The sequence below is a fragment of the Nematolebias whitei genome, chromosome 9, assembly GCF_014905685.2.
Source record: "Nematolebias whitei isolate Nwh7 chromosome 9, NemWhi1, whole genome shotgun sequence".
Classification (NCBI taxonomy): Eukaryota; Metazoa; Chordata; class Actinopteri; order Cyprinodontiformes; family Rivulidae; genus Nematolebias; species Nematolebias whitei.
Genome location: NC_056506.1, coordinates 46,582,092 through 46,598,945, shown reverse-complemented (window position 1 = coordinate 46,598,945; position 16,854 = coordinate 46,582,092). Strand labels below are relative to the sequence as shown.

The 16,854-nt window shown below is 42.6% G+C and overlaps 1 protein-coding gene across 1 annotated transcript in view; it reads left to right on the top strand.

Moving 5' to 3' along the window:
* Positions 1 to 16,052, top strand: part of LOC119415250 (integrin beta-1) — a 27,079-nt gene extending 11,027 nt beyond the window's left edge. The window contains exons 2-16 of the mRNA XM_037682418.1: positions 578 to 644; positions 924 to 1,009; positions 2,832 to 3,045; positions 3,148 to 3,318; positions 3,396 to 3,634; positions 3,727 to 3,882; positions 5,393 to 5,488; positions 5,604 to 5,693; positions 5,856 to 5,996; positions 7,174 to 7,376; positions 8,962 to 9,200; positions 9,287 to 9,509; positions 10,315 to 10,544; positions 10,621 to 10,787; positions 15,944 to 16,052. Coding sequence (XP_037538346.1) covers positions 578 to 644; positions 924 to 1,009; positions 2,832 to 3,045; positions 3,148 to 3,318; positions 3,396 to 3,634; positions 3,727 to 3,882; positions 5,393 to 5,488; positions 5,604 to 5,693; positions 5,856 to 5,996; positions 7,174 to 7,376; positions 8,962 to 9,200; positions 9,287 to 9,509; positions 10,315 to 10,544; positions 10,621 to 10,787; positions 15,944 to 16,009 — 2,388 coding nt within the window. The 3' untranslated portion in view covers positions 16,010 to 16,052. The remainder of the gene's footprint in view (positions 1 to 577; positions 645 to 923; positions 1,010 to 2,831; positions 3,046 to 3,147; positions 3,319 to 3,395; positions 3,635 to 3,726; positions 3,883 to 5,392; positions 5,489 to 5,603; positions 5,694 to 5,855; positions 5,997 to 7,173; positions 7,377 to 8,961; positions 9,201 to 9,286; positions 9,510 to 10,314; positions 10,545 to 10,620; positions 10,788 to 15,943) is intronic.
* Positions 16,053 to 16,854: the final 802 nt, after the last annotated feature.

Genomic DNA, 16,854 nt, shown 5'->3' with positions numbered 1-16,854 from the left:
ACATGCAGAACTGAAGATGAAACATGCAGAATAACAGCTGAAACATGTAGAGTAGAAGCTGAAACGGTCAGAATAGAAGCTAAAACGGTCAGAATAGAAGCTAAAACAAGTGGAACAGAAGCTGAAAGCTAACAGAACCCTTACGAAAGGAAGCAAGATTAAAGCTTAATCTAGAAGCACATCAATGGCTAAAAAGAACAAACTGATGGCTACAAGCTTAAAGTAGTAGCAGCCAAGCTTAACATAGATGCTAGGTAAATCTAAAAGCTTTATATATCTAAACAGTGCACAATGCTGACTAAAAGTAGCAAGACGCTAGCTAAAATTGGCAAAAGACTCTTAAGTACAAGTACCAAAACGCTAGCTAAATTTAAAAATAGTAGCTTAATGGGGTGCAGTGCTAGCTTTAAGTAGCAAGTTAAGAGTAGCAAGAGTAGCTGAAGTAGCTTATGGCTAAATGTAGCATAGGAAGACAGAAATGGAGAGACTGCACTGAAAATGTGCTGCTTTTATCTGAAGCTGTCTTCTCTCAGAGAAATGTTCGATGAGCTAACTGAACCTTTTTGTTTCTCCACAGATGAATCTGCAGTTTGTTTTTATAGCGGTTTTATCTGCGGTCCTCGGTGGCAGCTGGGCCCAGCAAGGTAAGAAACAAACACAACCACCAGAGGTTTGTTCTGATTTCTATTTTTAGTGTTAAACTTCATAAATCAGTTTTCCCTCCTCGTCCACCGTCTTGGCTCACGGTGGGAGTTTTCGCCTCGCGGAGTGAAGTCATCGGTTGGTCAGCCGCCTGGAGCGTTTCCCAGCATGACTCGCTTCTCTGAGCTGGGAAGTGGTTCAGTTCCTCAGGCTGTGGCTGCTTTGAGTTGGTGAGAGAATGGAAACTCTGCTGTTGGCTCACGGGGACTCGTCTCTTTCAGATGTGAGCGCTTGCACCAAGGCCAACGCGCAGTCGTGCGGGGAGTGCATCCAGGTCTCGGAGACGTGCGGGTGGTGCTCCGACGAGGTGGGTTCACTCAGTAAAACCGACTTAAAGTCATTTTGTTCCGAACGAGCCCCGCGCATCAACCGCTCACTGAGTGGGCTCGATGGTTTAGGTTTCCATCACTCAAGATGTAGCTTTTAGCACATTTTTACTGTTTTGTGTAAAAAAAAAAGTACACATTTTAAAACCCAAGGGGTTAAAATTTAAATTTGTCTTTTGTACAGATTATTTGCTTGTGGGAGGAAGAAAGGGAATAAAACTTTAAACAAATTTAACTTTTTTACCAGAAGTGAATAAATCAAACCACATTTTCCTGGAAACCAGAAAATCTTGCAAAATAAATTGCAGTTTTGTACTTGCAGCATCGCACTAACATGTTTTATTTATTTTTTCCATCACTCACTGGTCGACCGAATCCTGCAAGTCAGTACGCAGCAAGTATTTTATTTTGATAGTCTCGGGCTGCTGGCCTGTTGGATCCTGCCAGATGCCGACGTGATATTTTCCTCGGAGCTTCTGAAATCTCAGCTCAAAGTTGTTTTGATTCCATTTCCTTTTTTGGCTGCTCTTTTTTTTTTCCAGATATGGTCAAATAAGTGCAGTACCAAGAGTCTTTATTGAAAGAAACGTCCCAAAATTAAATACTTAAGTCTTTTTCAGCATCCCTTTCCCTCGAACGAAGGGAAAATCTCTGCCAACTCTACTTTTTTTATTATTTTTCTCTCATATTTTAAGCGTGACTTGAGAAAAGAAGACGTTAATCGTGTTGGGTCACATCTTTTTTGTTATGACTAACTTCATTGTCTTAATCTCTTTTCTCTGCTGTGCCTCATTAGATTCAGGTGGATCCAATCTGCAGCAGATTCCAACTAAACCCCCTCTCTCCAGTTTTTGTTTCTCCTCGCCGCTCATTAAGAGTCGACAACGAATCAGCTTCTCTTCAAAGGCTGTTGTAAAATGATTTCAGTGGCTCCAGGCCTCATCGCAGATTCTTTGCACTTTAAGAGATGAGTCAGTTTAAGAAGAAAAATAGCACAGCTCAATATTGTTCTTGGTCTAAATACAGATTTAGGCTTTTGGACCCAGGAGGCAGCGAATGGGAATCGTTTGAACCGTTCTCGGCTGAGCCTACCTGCTCCTTTTCAGGAACTTCCCAGATGTTTATAAATGAATGTGCTGGTTAAATTTAGCTTTTGTGGGGAAACTTTTCCAAATATATTAAAGGTTAAGACACGGTCAAGGCTGTGTTTTCTTCTTTCTATTTTTATTTAGTCCCTTTGACCACAAGAAAAGTAACTGTTTCAGTGTGGGAAGAGTTTGAGGCGTTGGCAGATCATAAACCCCTTTCCAAGATTGTTTAGACCATATGTGTCAATCTCAAGACCCGGGGGTCAAATGTTTGGTTAAATTCTCCACTTCCTGGTGACCGCAGACTGTGCTTTACTGCTCAGTAATCATAATTTATATTTGTCAGCCTGCTTGAAATATCTGTACTACACTGAAACCTGGACTTAAATATGTCGCCTGTTTAGGTGTCAGCTGGTGATTTAAAAATAAAACTTCGGCTCTAGTAGCTGAATATAGCCATAGCTTCAGCTCGTAATGTAAGTTTAACTCTTGTTCACTTGGTCACTACTTCAAAATGGAAGACCTGCTGTTGCTCGTGCTAATTAGCACTTAGCTATGGTGCGTTCGTGGACTATAAAAGGTCGGATTTTTGAGTTTTGGATCAGCCAGCTGACTCCCAACAAACGAATAAAGAGATTAACCTTTTTGAAATAATTTTTAAAAATCTCTGATTATTAGATACAATATTTCTTTAACAGCCTTTTTTTCGTTACAGAAGTTCCTGTCTGTGGGTGAGCCCAAGTCGGCTCGCTGTGACGATCTGAAGCGTCTGAAGGAAAGAAAATGTGACGAGAAAAAAATCGAGAACCCACGTGGACGGGTTGTCGTTAATAAAGACACACCAGTCACCGTTCGAGGGAACGAGAAGCTGACGCCTGAGCAGATCACCCAGATCCAGCCTCAGAAACTCACCCTGCATCTCAGATCTGGTAACAAAAAATACCGTGACCCCAGCCCAACAGATCTGGCTTCTGTTCTGGAAAGCAACTCAACAAATCATGCTTCTAAGAAAAGTCCTTTTGGTCTTTCAGGTGAGCCGCAGACCTTTAAGCTGAAGTTCAAGCGTGCTGAGGACTACCCCATAGATCTGTACTACCTCATGGACCTTTCCTTCTCCATGAAAGACGATTTGGAAAACGTTAAGAACCTCGGTACTGATCTCATGAGAGAAATGCAGGAAATCACCTCAGACTTCAAGATTGGTGAGGGGAACACTCGACTTTCAGCGAAGGCGGCGTAGAACCTGCAGCGGCAACGACAAAGTTCTCCTGTTTTTCAGGTTTCGGCTCCTTCGTCGAGAAGACGGTCATGCCGTACATCAGCACCACCCCGGCCAAGCTGCTGAACCCCTGCTCGGGCAACGAGAACTGCACCAGCCCCTTCAGCTACAAGAACGTCCTGAAACTGACAAACAAAGGAGACGACTTCAACCGGCTGGTCAGTCAGCAGCAGATCTCAGGAAACCTGGACTCTCCAGAGGGGGGGTTTGACGCCATCATGCAGGTGGCGGTGTGTGAGGTGAGCACTGTTCCTCCATTCAACCGTTTTGTCATGAAGAAATTCTCCACATGAGTTCTATCTCAACAAGAGGACCCTCTTTTTGACCCCAGGAGCAAATCGGATGGAGGAACGTGACCCGTCTGCTCGTGTTTTCCACCGACGCTGGTTTTCACTTCGCTGGAGACGGCAAACTGGGAGGCATTGTCCTGCCCAACGATGGGAAGTGTCACCTGGAGAACAACATGTACACGATGAGCCACTACTATGTGAGTGACTTTATTTATTTGACCTGAATACGTCGAGGCCTAATTTAATGTCGGTTTCACAAGTTTTTTTTTTCCACATGTAATTTAATGGGTAAAGACGAACAGCAGCAGCAGCTATCTATCACTTTCAGTCATTTCCAACAGAAATATTAACAATAGTGTAAAATTTATACTTTTTGTAAAAGTTTACAAAACATTGTTTACATGAACCGCTGGCAAACTTTGAGATTTGGAGTGGTCGTAGGACTTTAGAGATCCACCTTGTCCTTCTTGACACCATGTGCCCCTTTCAGTTTCTAGCTATTGTTCTGCTTTAAGCTAGCTTTGTGCTACTTTTAGCAACTATTTACTGTTTTGCTTCTTTTAGCTTGACCTACTATTTTGTTGCTTTTAGTTAGCCCTTAGTTAGCCCTACTTAAGCTTTTTAACTAGTTATACTTTTAGCTTTTAGGTGACTTTTTGCTGATTTTAGCTTCTTGTTAAAATTTTGCTCCTATTAGTTTCTAGCTACCATTTTGCTACTTCAACTAGCATTTTGCTACATTTAGTTTTCAATTAGCCTTTGGCTAATTCAAACTAGCTTTTTGCTAATTTATCTTCTCATTGTTTTGCCCCTTTTACTTTGTAGATAAAGTTTTACTGCTTTTCACTACAGTAAATTTAGTTTTTAGCTAGCATTTTGCTGCTTTTAGCTAGCCTTTTGCTGCTTTTAGCTAGCCTTTTCCTACTTGCTATTTCTGCACCTTTGTGTTTCTTTGAGCTAGTGTGTTACATTTAGCTTCTAGCTAACCTTTTGTTTTACTTTGTGCTATTTTCGCTACTTTTTAACTATTTTCCTTTTAGCTTTTTTTTAAATCGTTTTACTGCTTTTAGCTAGCCCTTTGCTACATTTAACTATTTGCTCATTCCAGCTGTTTTGCTACTTCTAGCTTTTTACTTTTTGTAGTTTTGTTCAAATTTAATTAAATAATTAGTTACGGGTATTTAATTGATCTTTTTAAGATTCAGATATTCTTTATTGTCATTCACACCTCATGTGGTACATGTGGTGGAACGAAATTATGTACACAGGGTCCCAGTTACATCCAACAATAAAATGTATAAGAAAAACGGTAATAAGATCTAAGATATGAACTAAGAAAAACATCAACTAAATAGGCACTAAGCACTAACAGCATAAAAACAATATGCTGAAGAGCAGCACGAACATGAGGTGGTAGCGATCCACTTTGTCCTCATTTGGACCAGTCTTGTTTAGGGGGGTCCTATCCTGGTCTTTGAGGGCCACCATGCCTGTTTTAGCCGTTTCCCTGCTCGTCAGCAGATCTTTGAGTTTCACTCATTCATTCAAATCAGCTGTGTCAAAGCAGATGACCCAACCTAAAACGATCTGTGCTGTCCCTTTTAAGAATTACTTAAGTTTAGTGGTCAGATTTAAAATGTCCCCCCCCCCCCCCCCCCCAGGCTTTTTACGCTGAGTTGTTGAGTTGGGGTTTTTGTGTGTTTACAGGATTACCCATCCATTGCTCATCTGGTTCAGAAACTGAGTGACCACAACATCCAGACGATCTTCGCTGTAACCGAGGAGTTCCAGCCTGTTTACCAGGTTAACCTGTCATACTGGCCACACGGTCTAAATCAAAGCTAAAAACATAAAGATCAGTTATGTCAGCTGCATTTTTCATGTTACACTTTTTTTTTTTTTTATTATTATTTTATAGGAGTTGAAAAATCTTATTCCCAAGTCAGCTGTCGGCACTTTGTCCTCCAACTCCAGCAACGTGATCAAACTCATCATCGACGCCTACAACGTAAGAAGACACACAGCACTGACCGGCTCTCACAGCAACTCGTTCAGATGAAGTTTAGAAAACGAGGGACGCGTCTCCAGCATTTTGCCTCTTTTAAACACACCGAGAGCTCCAACAGTGAAGGAACAGTTTGAGCATCAATCTGTGTTTTATTTTCTCTAGTCGTTGTCGTCTGAGGTCATCCTGGAGAACAGCAAGCTGCCAGAAGGCGTGTCTCTCTCCTACAAGTCCATCTGTAAGAACAACGTGGTGGGAACGAGCGAGAACGGCAGGAAGTGCTCCAACATCTCCATCGGAGACGAGGTAGGGCGGATTTGTTTTGCTGGTTTTAGGAACGTGGGGACGTTTTGTCCAAGGTGTTGAATCCTGTTGAATTTTTTTATTGACTGAGAACCCTCCGGTTCTGAAACATGAAGGTTTTAAACTGTGATTAACTTCTAATATAATGGAAAGCCTGCTAAATTAATAGTCTGAACGCTGAATCAGGATTCTGACTATTTACTGTTTTATTTATTTTATTTTTCTACTTCTGGAAACTTTCAGCTGTTTTAGCCATTTGTGTATCGAAACGTTCAACTCTTTCAGGAGATGAAGTGATGTGACTTTTGGCTTTTGTAACTTTTATACTTTAATAAGCTTTCATGTGCTACTTTAGGCTTTTAGAAAGCATTTAATTAATTTAACCTTTTCCTGCTTTAGCTTTTTGCTGCCTTTGTTAATTTTAACTAGTTTATTTTTTATCTTTTACCTGGACTTTTCCTTTTTTTTAAGCTTCTCTTTAACATTTTTTGCTTTTTCAGTTTATAACAAACGTTTTTCTGCATTTAGCTGTTTCTTATCCTTTGAGCTAGCATTTTGCATTGTGCTTCTAGCTAGCCTTTTGCTATTTTGGCTTCCATCCATCCTTTGTTTGACTTTGAGCTAACATTTTATGTTTAGTTTCTAGCTAGCCTTTTTCTACTTTTAGCAACCAGTTACTGTTTTGATACTTTAGGTTTTTGTTATTCTTTGGTACATTTAACCAGTGTTTTACTTTTAGCTAATAGGCAGCTTTTTGCTGATTTTAGACTCTCAATGCCACGTTTCCTTTGAGTGTTTAGCTTCTTTCAAAATGGAAGTCAAGTTTTTTTTTTCTTTTACTTTTTTGGATTCTTTTTTTTTTTACGTTTCGCTTCTAGCTAGCCTTTTGCTGCTTTTAGCAACTAGTTACCATTATGCTAATTTTAGCTCTATCACTTTGTTTCTTTGAGCTATCGTTTGACTACATTTTTTATGTAGCCTTTTGCTAATTTTAACGTGTTCACTTTTCAGCTTCTTCTGTAAAGTCATTCAGATTCACTCTTCTGTAATTTAAAAATACTTCTCCCGACTTGTTTTAATCGGATCTAATTAGCGTTTCATGTGGATGAAGGCTCGGAAATCGAAGACATTTTTAAAATTATTTTCTCACCCTGTGGTTTGTCCTTCCTTCGGTCTCCAGGTCCATTTTGAGATTTCAGTCCAGTCCCTGAAGTGTCCCTCTCATGGAAAACCTGAGACCATTACAATAAAACTTCTGGGCTTCACCGAGGAGGTGGAGGTGGTTCTGAATTTCATCTGCGACTGTCAGTGTGCTGCGGCAGGAGTACCCAACAGCCCTGCATGCGACGGAGGCAGCGGGACGTTGGAGTGTGGGGCCTGCAAGTAAGCTCTAACGTTTTGAAATTATACTTTAAAAAAATCTACAACCTTTTCAGGAAGTATCCATCCAGCCAGACACCTAAACAGCTCGTAGCAACAGGCCCCCAATCCCATACTCGTGGAGCACCTCCTCCCCCACTTCAAGGAACAGAGTCGAAAGCCTTCCCCAAGTCTACAAAACACATGTAGACTGGATGGGCAAACTCCCATGACCCCTCGAGGACCCTAGTGAGGGTAAAGAGCTGGTCCAGTCTCCCACAGGCAGGACGGAACCAGCATTGTTCCTCCTGGATCTGAGGTTCGACCAACGATCGGACTCGCTTCTCCGGTACCCCTGAACAGACCTTACCGGGGGGGCTAAGGAGAGTGATGCCCCTGTAATTGGAGCACACCCTCCTGTCCCCCTTTTTGAAGAGGGGAACCACCACCCCAGTCTGCCAGTCCAGTGGCACTGCACCCGATGTCCACGCGGCGTTGCAAAGACGTGTCAACTAAGACAGCCCCACAACATCCAGAGCCTTGAGGAAGTCGGGGTAAATCTCATCCACCCCTGAAGCCCTGCTGCCGTGTAGCTTTTTAACTCCCTCTAAGACCTCAGCCACAGTTATGGACAGACAGACCAACTCTGAAGTCCCCCAACTCAGCTTCCACCATGGAAGACATGCTGGTGGGATTGAGAAGACCCGAGAAGTATTCCTTCCACCTCCTGACGACATCACTGGTTGAGGTCAACAGCACCCCACCTTCATTGAACACATTGTTAGTAAAGTGCTGGTTTCCCCTCCTCAGCCGTCTGATGGTTTGCCAGAATCTCCTCGGAGCCGACCAAGAGTCTCTATCCAAGGTCTCACCGAACTCCTCCCACATGCGAGCTTTTGCCTCAGCAACAGCCGAGTCTGTGGACCGCTTGGCCCTTCGGTACTCCTCAGCTACCTCCAGAGTCCCACTGGCCAACAAGGACCGATGGGACTCCTTCTTAAGCTTGACAGCCTCTCTAACCCGAGGCCCGTCCCCCCACCCGAAGGTGCAGGGAAGCTACTCTCATCTACCGGGGAAAACTCCAACACAAAGGCACCAAGTCGGTGGGGTAGTAGAGCCACACCAGCTTGGTACCTCTCACCACGGGCAACTCCAGAGTGGAATAAGGTCCAGTTCCTCTCAAGGAGATCAGTTCCAGAGCCCATGCTGAGCGTCGAGGTGAGTCCAACTGTATCTAGTCAGTACTGCTTAACCTCACACACAAGCTCAGGCTCCTTCCCCACCAGAGAGGCTGCATTCCATGTCCCAAGAGCCACTTTGGTAAACCAGGGTCAGAGCACTGCTTTTGACCACTGCCCATGGAGTCATGCACCTGACCCGTATAACCCCTCCTGCAGGTGGTGGGCCCACAGGAAGGCAAACCCATGTTGTTCATTCGAGCTGAGGGGTAGAGACCCGGTCACCAGGTGCTTGCTGAAGAGCCCCTCCCCATGGCTTGGCTCCAGGGTGGAGCCCCCGTAACCCACGTCGGGCAAGGGACACTGAATTCCTTGTTCTTCTTTGTCCCTACAAGTGTTTTTCAGGAAGTAACAAACATTTTCTGTTGTAGGTGTAACGATGGACGCATCGGGCAATTCTGCGAATGCAGCAAGGACGATGTCCGAACGGACGACATGGACGCAAACTGTCGAAAAGACAACGGCACGGACATCTGCAGCAACAACGGGGAGTGCGTCTGCGGTACCTGCATCTGCAAGAAGCGTGAGAACCCTGCAGAGGTTTACAGTGGCCAGTTCTGCGAGTGTGACAACTTCAACTGTGACCGCTCCAGCAACAAGCTCTGTGGAGGCAAGGAGTAATAAAAGATTAAAAATATATATATTTAATTTGTTGTTAACTCTTTAATAATTGTAATACTCCATGCGGGTTACCAGGACATGGGCGCTGCGAGTGTAGGGTGTGCGTCTGTGACAACAACTACACGGGCAGCGCCTGCGACTGCTCCATGGATAACTCCACCTGCATCGCCAAGAACGGGCAGATCTGTAACGGCCGTGGGAACTGCGAGTGCGGGATCTGCAAGTGCACCGACACGAAGTTTCAGGGTCCGACCTGCGAGGTGTGTCCTACCTGCCCAGGTGTCTGCGCAGAGCACAAGTGAGTCTGAACGTTGACGTGTTCGGTTTCTGCGTCTCTATCAGCCACAAATGTTGCATAACAGGAAGTTTAGAGGCTACATGGCTGGTTTAAAGGACTATATTGGGAAAAATGTTTCTTAAAAGCTAGAAAACATAAGGAAAATGCAAATTTGTGTAAATAATTTACAAAAAATTAAGATGAGTCATTTTTTCTGTTAAGATTTAATTTTTCAGCCTGTTTTCTGAAAACAGTTATCCAGCGGTACTCAGATTTAAGCTCCGCCCTCAGCCAAAAGACCAATAAAGTTTTCGCCTGTGCCTTTGTGTCCATTTGTCTGTGCTGTTAGCAAAATAGCTCATGAATCGCTGAATGAAATTTTCAGAAAATAATTATAGCGTTGTCTAAAACTGATTTAACTTTTCAAGTTGAACCAAGTTCAAGATGGCCGCCACAGCAAAACAATTTTAGCAAACTTTAAAATCAACCAATTTTGCAGATATTGAGCTAAAATGTGTTGTGGTTGTAGCTGAGACTTATTCACAACGTGTACGCTGAGCGTTCATGAGAAACATCGAAGCATCACATGCGACCGTGTGACATTTTTCAACAAAAGATTATCTTAGTTTAAAACTCAGTCATGAAAGGTGGCGGGCGACATGCATTCCTTCGAAGAATGCTCAATTCTGGGGTTGCTTTGAGGCTCCAAGACTTTTCTGTTGAACAAGAGTGGTTCATTTTTAATCATTTGACTTGGTCTGCTTCTCTGGACGACTGACCTCGATGCAGCTCGGAGTGACGCCTCGTCATGTCTGTGTCTTCTCAGGGACTGTGTTCAGTGTCTGGCCTTCAACACCGGTGAGAAGAAGGAGTCGTGCAAACAGGAGTGCAAGAACTTCAATCTGATCAAAGTGTCTGAGAGGGAGAGCCTGCCGCAGCCCACCGATGACCCTCCTCGAGCCATTTGCAAAGAAAGGGACGAAAACGACTGCTGGTTCTACTTCACCTATTCCATCAGGGATGACGTCAAGGAGGTCCATGTGTTGAATAAGCTAGGTAGGGTTCATTTTTCCTCCCTGGTCAGTCAAATCATGTTTGATTTGGTTGTTCAGCCATGTTTTCTGTGCCTCAGAGTGCCCGGCCGGACCTAACATCATCCCCATCGTGGTCGGAGTCGTGGCAGGCATTGTGATGATCGGCCTCGCCCTGCTGCTCATCTGGAAGCTGCTCATGATCATCCACGACCGCAGAGAGTTCGCCAAGTTCGAGAAGGAGAAGATGAATGCTATCTGGGACACGGTGAGTCAGTCACTCACGTGGGTAAAATACGACTTGTCAAACAACCCCCAAAAAACTGAACGGCTTAAAATAAATCAACAAAAAAATGTTTTGTAACCAAATCCAGCAGTCGCTAAAGTCTTATAAAACACAAATAGCTAAACCAATTTTCCAGATAATTGGCAAAAATTTGTTGTGGTAGTAGCTGATTGTTGCCCTCAACTCATCCTCTGAGCGCCAACAGATCACTCATCACGAGAGCGCACGTTCATTCAACCTTTATTTCTACAGGTTAGTCTCATTGAGCCTCGCGGACTCTTTTACAAGAGAGTCGTGTTTAAGAAATGCACGTGATGCTGTTTTCAGTGCGTGACTAAAATAGCTACAACTTCAATATATAATGATCTTGGTCTAAAACTCTGGAAAATAAAAGCAGCGAGCAGCATGTGTTCTTTCCTGATGTCACGGTTTGATAGAACCATTTCCTCGCAGCAGAAACGGGTTCGACTCCCAACCCGGACCCTTCTTCCTGGAGTTTGGGTTTATTTTTACCGTGCACTCCGGTATCTTCTCACAGTCTAGAAACGTGAGCGTTTGGTTCATCTGCAGCTCTCAACTGGCCCTAGGTGTGAGCGTGATGATTGTTTCTAAGTGATGGACTGGGGTTTTCTCCGAGGTGTACCCCACCTCCCACCCAGTACCCCACTGGAGATGATCCTGTCCGGTGACCCTGAACAGGATCATCTGGATGTAAAAAATGGATTCTTGCTGGATTTGTTTTAGTTTGTCCACTGATATAGAAGCATTTCTTAAAGGAATATTTAGGCCTGTCACAATACCAAATTTTGCCGTGCGATTAATTGTCTGAGATTATTGCGATAAACGATATTATTATTTTAAATTTGACAATAATTAGTAATTATCGTCAAAATTAAAAGGAAATGTTATTAATTTTATTTTGAGTGTAGTACATTTTTTTCAACCACCTGATGGCAGTATGACTGTTTGAACTGAAGGATAGATAGTGAGGGAGCGAGCAGCGTGTCTCTTTAAGAAAAATGGGAAGGAGGCCCCTTGACGTGAAATGGGCTGTCTCTCTTTGGTTCTCAAAATGGTGGACACTCAGTGTGGTTTGAGCTCTTTAGCATAGCATTTGTCACACAAAGCTTTTAATAAAAAAAATCAGTAAACAAGTTCTCAGCTTCTTTTTGCAGAGAAAAACAACTTTTTACACGAAGACACGAGTTTCAACCGTGAATTTTGGAGCTTCGACAAGACGGAGGTTTTTCCTGAGGTCGGCCTGTTAGCTTAACTTCTCAGCTCAGCTGCTTTTAATGATCCCAAAATGCGATTTTGGATGGTTAAAACAGATTTTAAAGAGCAAAGAGAAAGGGAGGGGTCAGTGAAGAGCACCGGAGTTGAGTCTTTTGTCGTCCAGTGTCTTCAGTAGAAAGAGAGAGAGAAGAAGAAATGATGAAGCCGATGATGTTGATCATTTTTATTTATCGTGCGATGAACTGATTTATTGTTTTTCGCGACAGGCCTAGGAATATTAATCTTTTATTAGCATTGATGTATCAAATTGCAGTGATTTGATGTTTTCTGCTCTCAAATCGTAGTTTTTTGAGTGTATTTGTAGAAAAATGCTGTGGATAAACAAGTTAATCCTAGTTAAGAAGAACCATGTTTGAGCATAATGAAGCTCTGGCCCTCGTGCAGCTTCTGTGCTCCGTTTTAACGAGGGAGTGGCCTTTTGTTCAGCTTTTGTTGGTGCTGCCGCTCGCTGTCCTCGTGCTACAACTGCACAACCATAAAAGGCAGCGAGCTGCATGAAAGCTCCTCTGCTGGGTGGCAGGCAGTTTATGAACCCAGGGCCGACCTTTGTCTCAAATTACAGTTATTTACCAAAACCAGAAACTTCTGCATCTCTCCTAATAAATGTGTTGCAGTACGGGCAGTGCTGCTAGGTAAGGTTTTATTGATTACATGAACATACTTCCTAGTTTACACTTGTTTAAATAAGACAAATAAAAGCAAAGACAGACGGAAACATAAAGGTAATATAAAACAATACGCCCATTCAGTTAGCGGAACAAAAATACTTTTTGGTTGTTTTTATTTTAGCTCTTTGGTCAACGTTTTCCTTCCAGATGTTGTCTATACTTTCCAGTGCTTTTTAACTTAAATTTAGATCTTTCCTTTTCATCATCCACATTAGCAAGGGGCTACGTTTCCGCGAGGCATATTGGATTAAAGTCAGACAGAATGATGTGGAGACAACATGTCAGCGTTTCTAAACACAGGCTTCAGTTCGTTTTGGGGTTTTGTTCTCCAACAACCCTGTGTTTTTGTGTTACGATGCCAAAGCGTCTCCCACGGCTGAAGGTGAAAAGGCGTGTTTGTTTGTCATGTTAGTGAAATATCCCGTGAAACACCGGACAGATTTTTAATGAAACCATCAGTGTAATCATTAAATGTACATCTTCTACTGATTAACTGTTTGAAGTTTTCTAAGTGGATGTTTCAGTTGATGATGGAGTTGGAGGAAGGAGATCTGGTGTTTCTGTTGTTAACTGAAGAGAAGCGCTTTTTTTGTAATGAACTGCACTTACGTATATAATGCTTTTCTATCTTATCAAGATACTCAAAGCACTTTAAAACACAATCTGTGCCCTCATTTACCCATTCATACAGCACTCTACTAGATCTCTACAAAGCTAATCTGAATCTGTAGAGATTAATCCGTGCTTTAATCACATTCATACACCGATGGGACACACATCGGAGGCAGTGAGGGCTTCAGTGTCTTGCCCAGGGACACGTCGGCATGTGACTGCTGGTGGAATCGAACCCCCATCTCTTGCATTGGAGGACGACAGCTCTAACCACTCAGCCCATCTATACACGGCCACTGTTTCCATCAGACGGTGCGATAACTTGCCCCTACGCTCCCCAGCGAGGAGCACTACATCTCTGTCAGCGCAGCATTTGAGAGCCACCGCCGCCGGTTCTCCTTGCAATCTCCTGTAAGCACAAAATTGTCCCATCCCTTATTACGAGTTATTTGATTATCTTTATTAGTTTCATTTGTCTTTAGTTTTCATTTTTTCTGGAACAGTTGTAATGCTGGTTGTCTTTTCTCACGCTCTCGGCTAGCAGCTCTTCAGCAGACGTCGCTCTCAGAGCAGCTCACTGCAGCCACTTTGCATAAACAAGCACACCCACATGGTTCTGACCAATCACACAACACTCACCACAAAATCCTGTGAGATCTAGCTCTGACTGTGCACAAGAAGGGGTGTCAACAGTAAGTGTAGAAAACTACCGTATTTTTCGCCATACACGTCGCTCCGCCCTATAAGTCACATCAGTTCAAATATGTCTAATAAAGTGGAAAAATCCATAAATACGTCGCATCTATTATGTATCACCGCTGACAACCTGGAAATGTGGGCCGGTGTTGTGCCAAAAATCGATTGGCTGCCAAATGGCGGCTGCCAGAGCGTGCATGGGGGGATTTTAAGAATCAGAATAAGCTTTATTATCATTGCACCGAGATACAACGAGAACATGTACATGCAGTCGTCCGGAAGATGGACGGAGTGCACGAAGCTGCTGCTGTAAGCGCGGCCTCTCTTAGCCTTTTTCAGAATAATAATCTTAGGTAGGAAAAGGGGGAGAAACATGTGGCTAGATAGTAGTAGTTAACATGAATTTAACAAGATTAACACTTAAAAACAATTATTAGTTTGCTCAAAATCATAGCAAAGTTGTGTCTCAGTGCCTTTCCTTAATAAATGCACTTTGACGGTCAAATCTGATGCATTATCAAAAGTTGATACGCAGAAACAGGAATGCGCAGAGGGCGACTCGCTGTGCATTTCTTCTAAATTTAACAAGATAACCATCTTAAACAATTATTTGTTTGCTCGACATTATAATAAAGATGTGTCTCCGTTGAACTTTTACTTTAATAAATGCACTTTAATGGTCAAATCAGCTGCATTTTGCAGGGACGCCGCAGCGAAAGGAAGTTGATTTGATGGTTGCTCCAAGCGAGCTGGATGAAGGTGTCAGGCTATGGCAAGCCAATTGTGTCATTAATAGCCACTTTTACTAGTTACATGACGCAACGGCATGCCATACTACTAGTGTGCAATCCAGCGGCTGAAAATGGTAGTGTTCAATATTTTCCATCAGAATGAATGAAAACCGTCATATTTCAGCCAAAAATTGGTTTAAAAATATGGGGAAAATCCATAAAAACGTTTTTTTTGGGGGGCCGAGATGGTGTAGAGGCAGGGCAGCCGGCTTGGGACCCGAAAGTCCCAGCTTCGATCCCCAGTCACAGCACATCACGTGGCGTCTCTGGGCAGCACGCCTCATCCCCAAACTGCCTCCCGGGCGCTTTCAATAGCTGCCCACTGCACCACCTGGTGGTAGATGGGTTAAATGCAGAGACTAATTTCGCCATTGTATGGAAACATACAGTGCTGACATTGTGATGACATTATTATTATTATTATTATTATTATTATTATTATTATTATTATTATTATTATTATAAGTCGCAGGGCATAAAAATTATACAAAAAAGTTGTGACTTATAGGCCGAAAAATACGGTACCTAATTTTCGTCACGCACACGCGTCATTGAAACACGAGACTGTCCCTTCTCATCGACTCAAACCAGGCTTTAACTTGGAGATAAAGCAATCTATCAAACACTAAATTAGAAAATTGCTTATGCTTTTTGTATCGTTTTAACCATTTTATAGCTTTTTTTTTTTTTTTTTTTTGTATCGTTTAAAATAATTTTGTCATCTGTGGTTTAATATTGATAATAGTCCAAAACAAAACTCTGGACACACAAGACAAAGACAAAAAACAGAAATAAATTTAATTTTTAGGCTGTTTTCTGTAAAAATCCCTGCGTGTTCTCATGAACGTTTCTGAAAAACAACCGTCCACAGGACAAAGCTCAGCTGTTGGGGACCGTGCAGGACACAGATTTCAGAAGTCAAAGCTGAACTCACCTTGTCGAACACGTCCGACCCGAGTTTCTCCTCGAGCCGAACGAGGCCTTGTTGTTTTTTTTCCTCTCGTTTTAACATCAAACTGGTCACTCTTGTTGACCCATTCACTCACTTTTGCTGCTCTTTATTTGTGTTTTTTAGGGCGAGAATCCAATCTACAAAAGCGCCGTAACGACTGTCGTCAACCCAAAATACGAGGGCAAATGATGGAGCATGGCTCTCTTTGTGACAACACTGTATGGAGAAGAAAACAGGCTTGGTGGGGTGGGGTGGGGGTGGGGGTCAATGGGTTTCCTTCTTTTGTTTTTCTTTTTTACAGCAAAGCTCATTTTATTGTTATAGTCACCAAACGCATTTTGCCACTGTTCGTTTTACTAACTTGTTTTGATTTGCTATGCATCATCTGTAAAGTTTGTTTTATTGTGTGGAATGTGAAAAAAAATGCTTTTGTTATTATTAATTGGCCTGGTAATGGGGGGAGGGGGGGGGTACTGTGCCTTTTTATAAGTAGAAGCCATCAGTGTTCTGTGCAGGGTTTGATCGGATGTTATTAATGAAGAGTTGGACGCAGTCAGTCAAAGTTTAGGAGGAAAACGAGTGATCAAAGGTCTTAAGATCGATTTGCCTTCTGACCAAAGGTCTCGCGGTGCTCTGGATCATGTTGACTGAACACTTCTCTCTCTTTTTAAATGTTTGTTTGGATTGGCGAGCATGGCAGCTGTGAAATGTGTACAGTATGTTTAAGGTTCTGTGCGAAGCCATACATGAATTTGCATCATAGGGTTCCAGGAGGTCATAGCTTTCTATTCTTAATTCATCAGATAAAACATTTGCAATATTTTATTTCTCCTGCCTTCTTAGAGGAAAGAACATCAATTTACAACAGAAATACTGTTTCAGTTTTAAGTTTTGTTTGCTAAATTCAACTCAGGTCTTTTATTTCTCAACAGCATTACCAAATATATGCCTTTTTATGCTAGATTTGTTTGTGCTAAATGTCTGTTTTTAACATTAATTACAAATACAAATTTTCTCCCTTAGCTGTTTTTTTG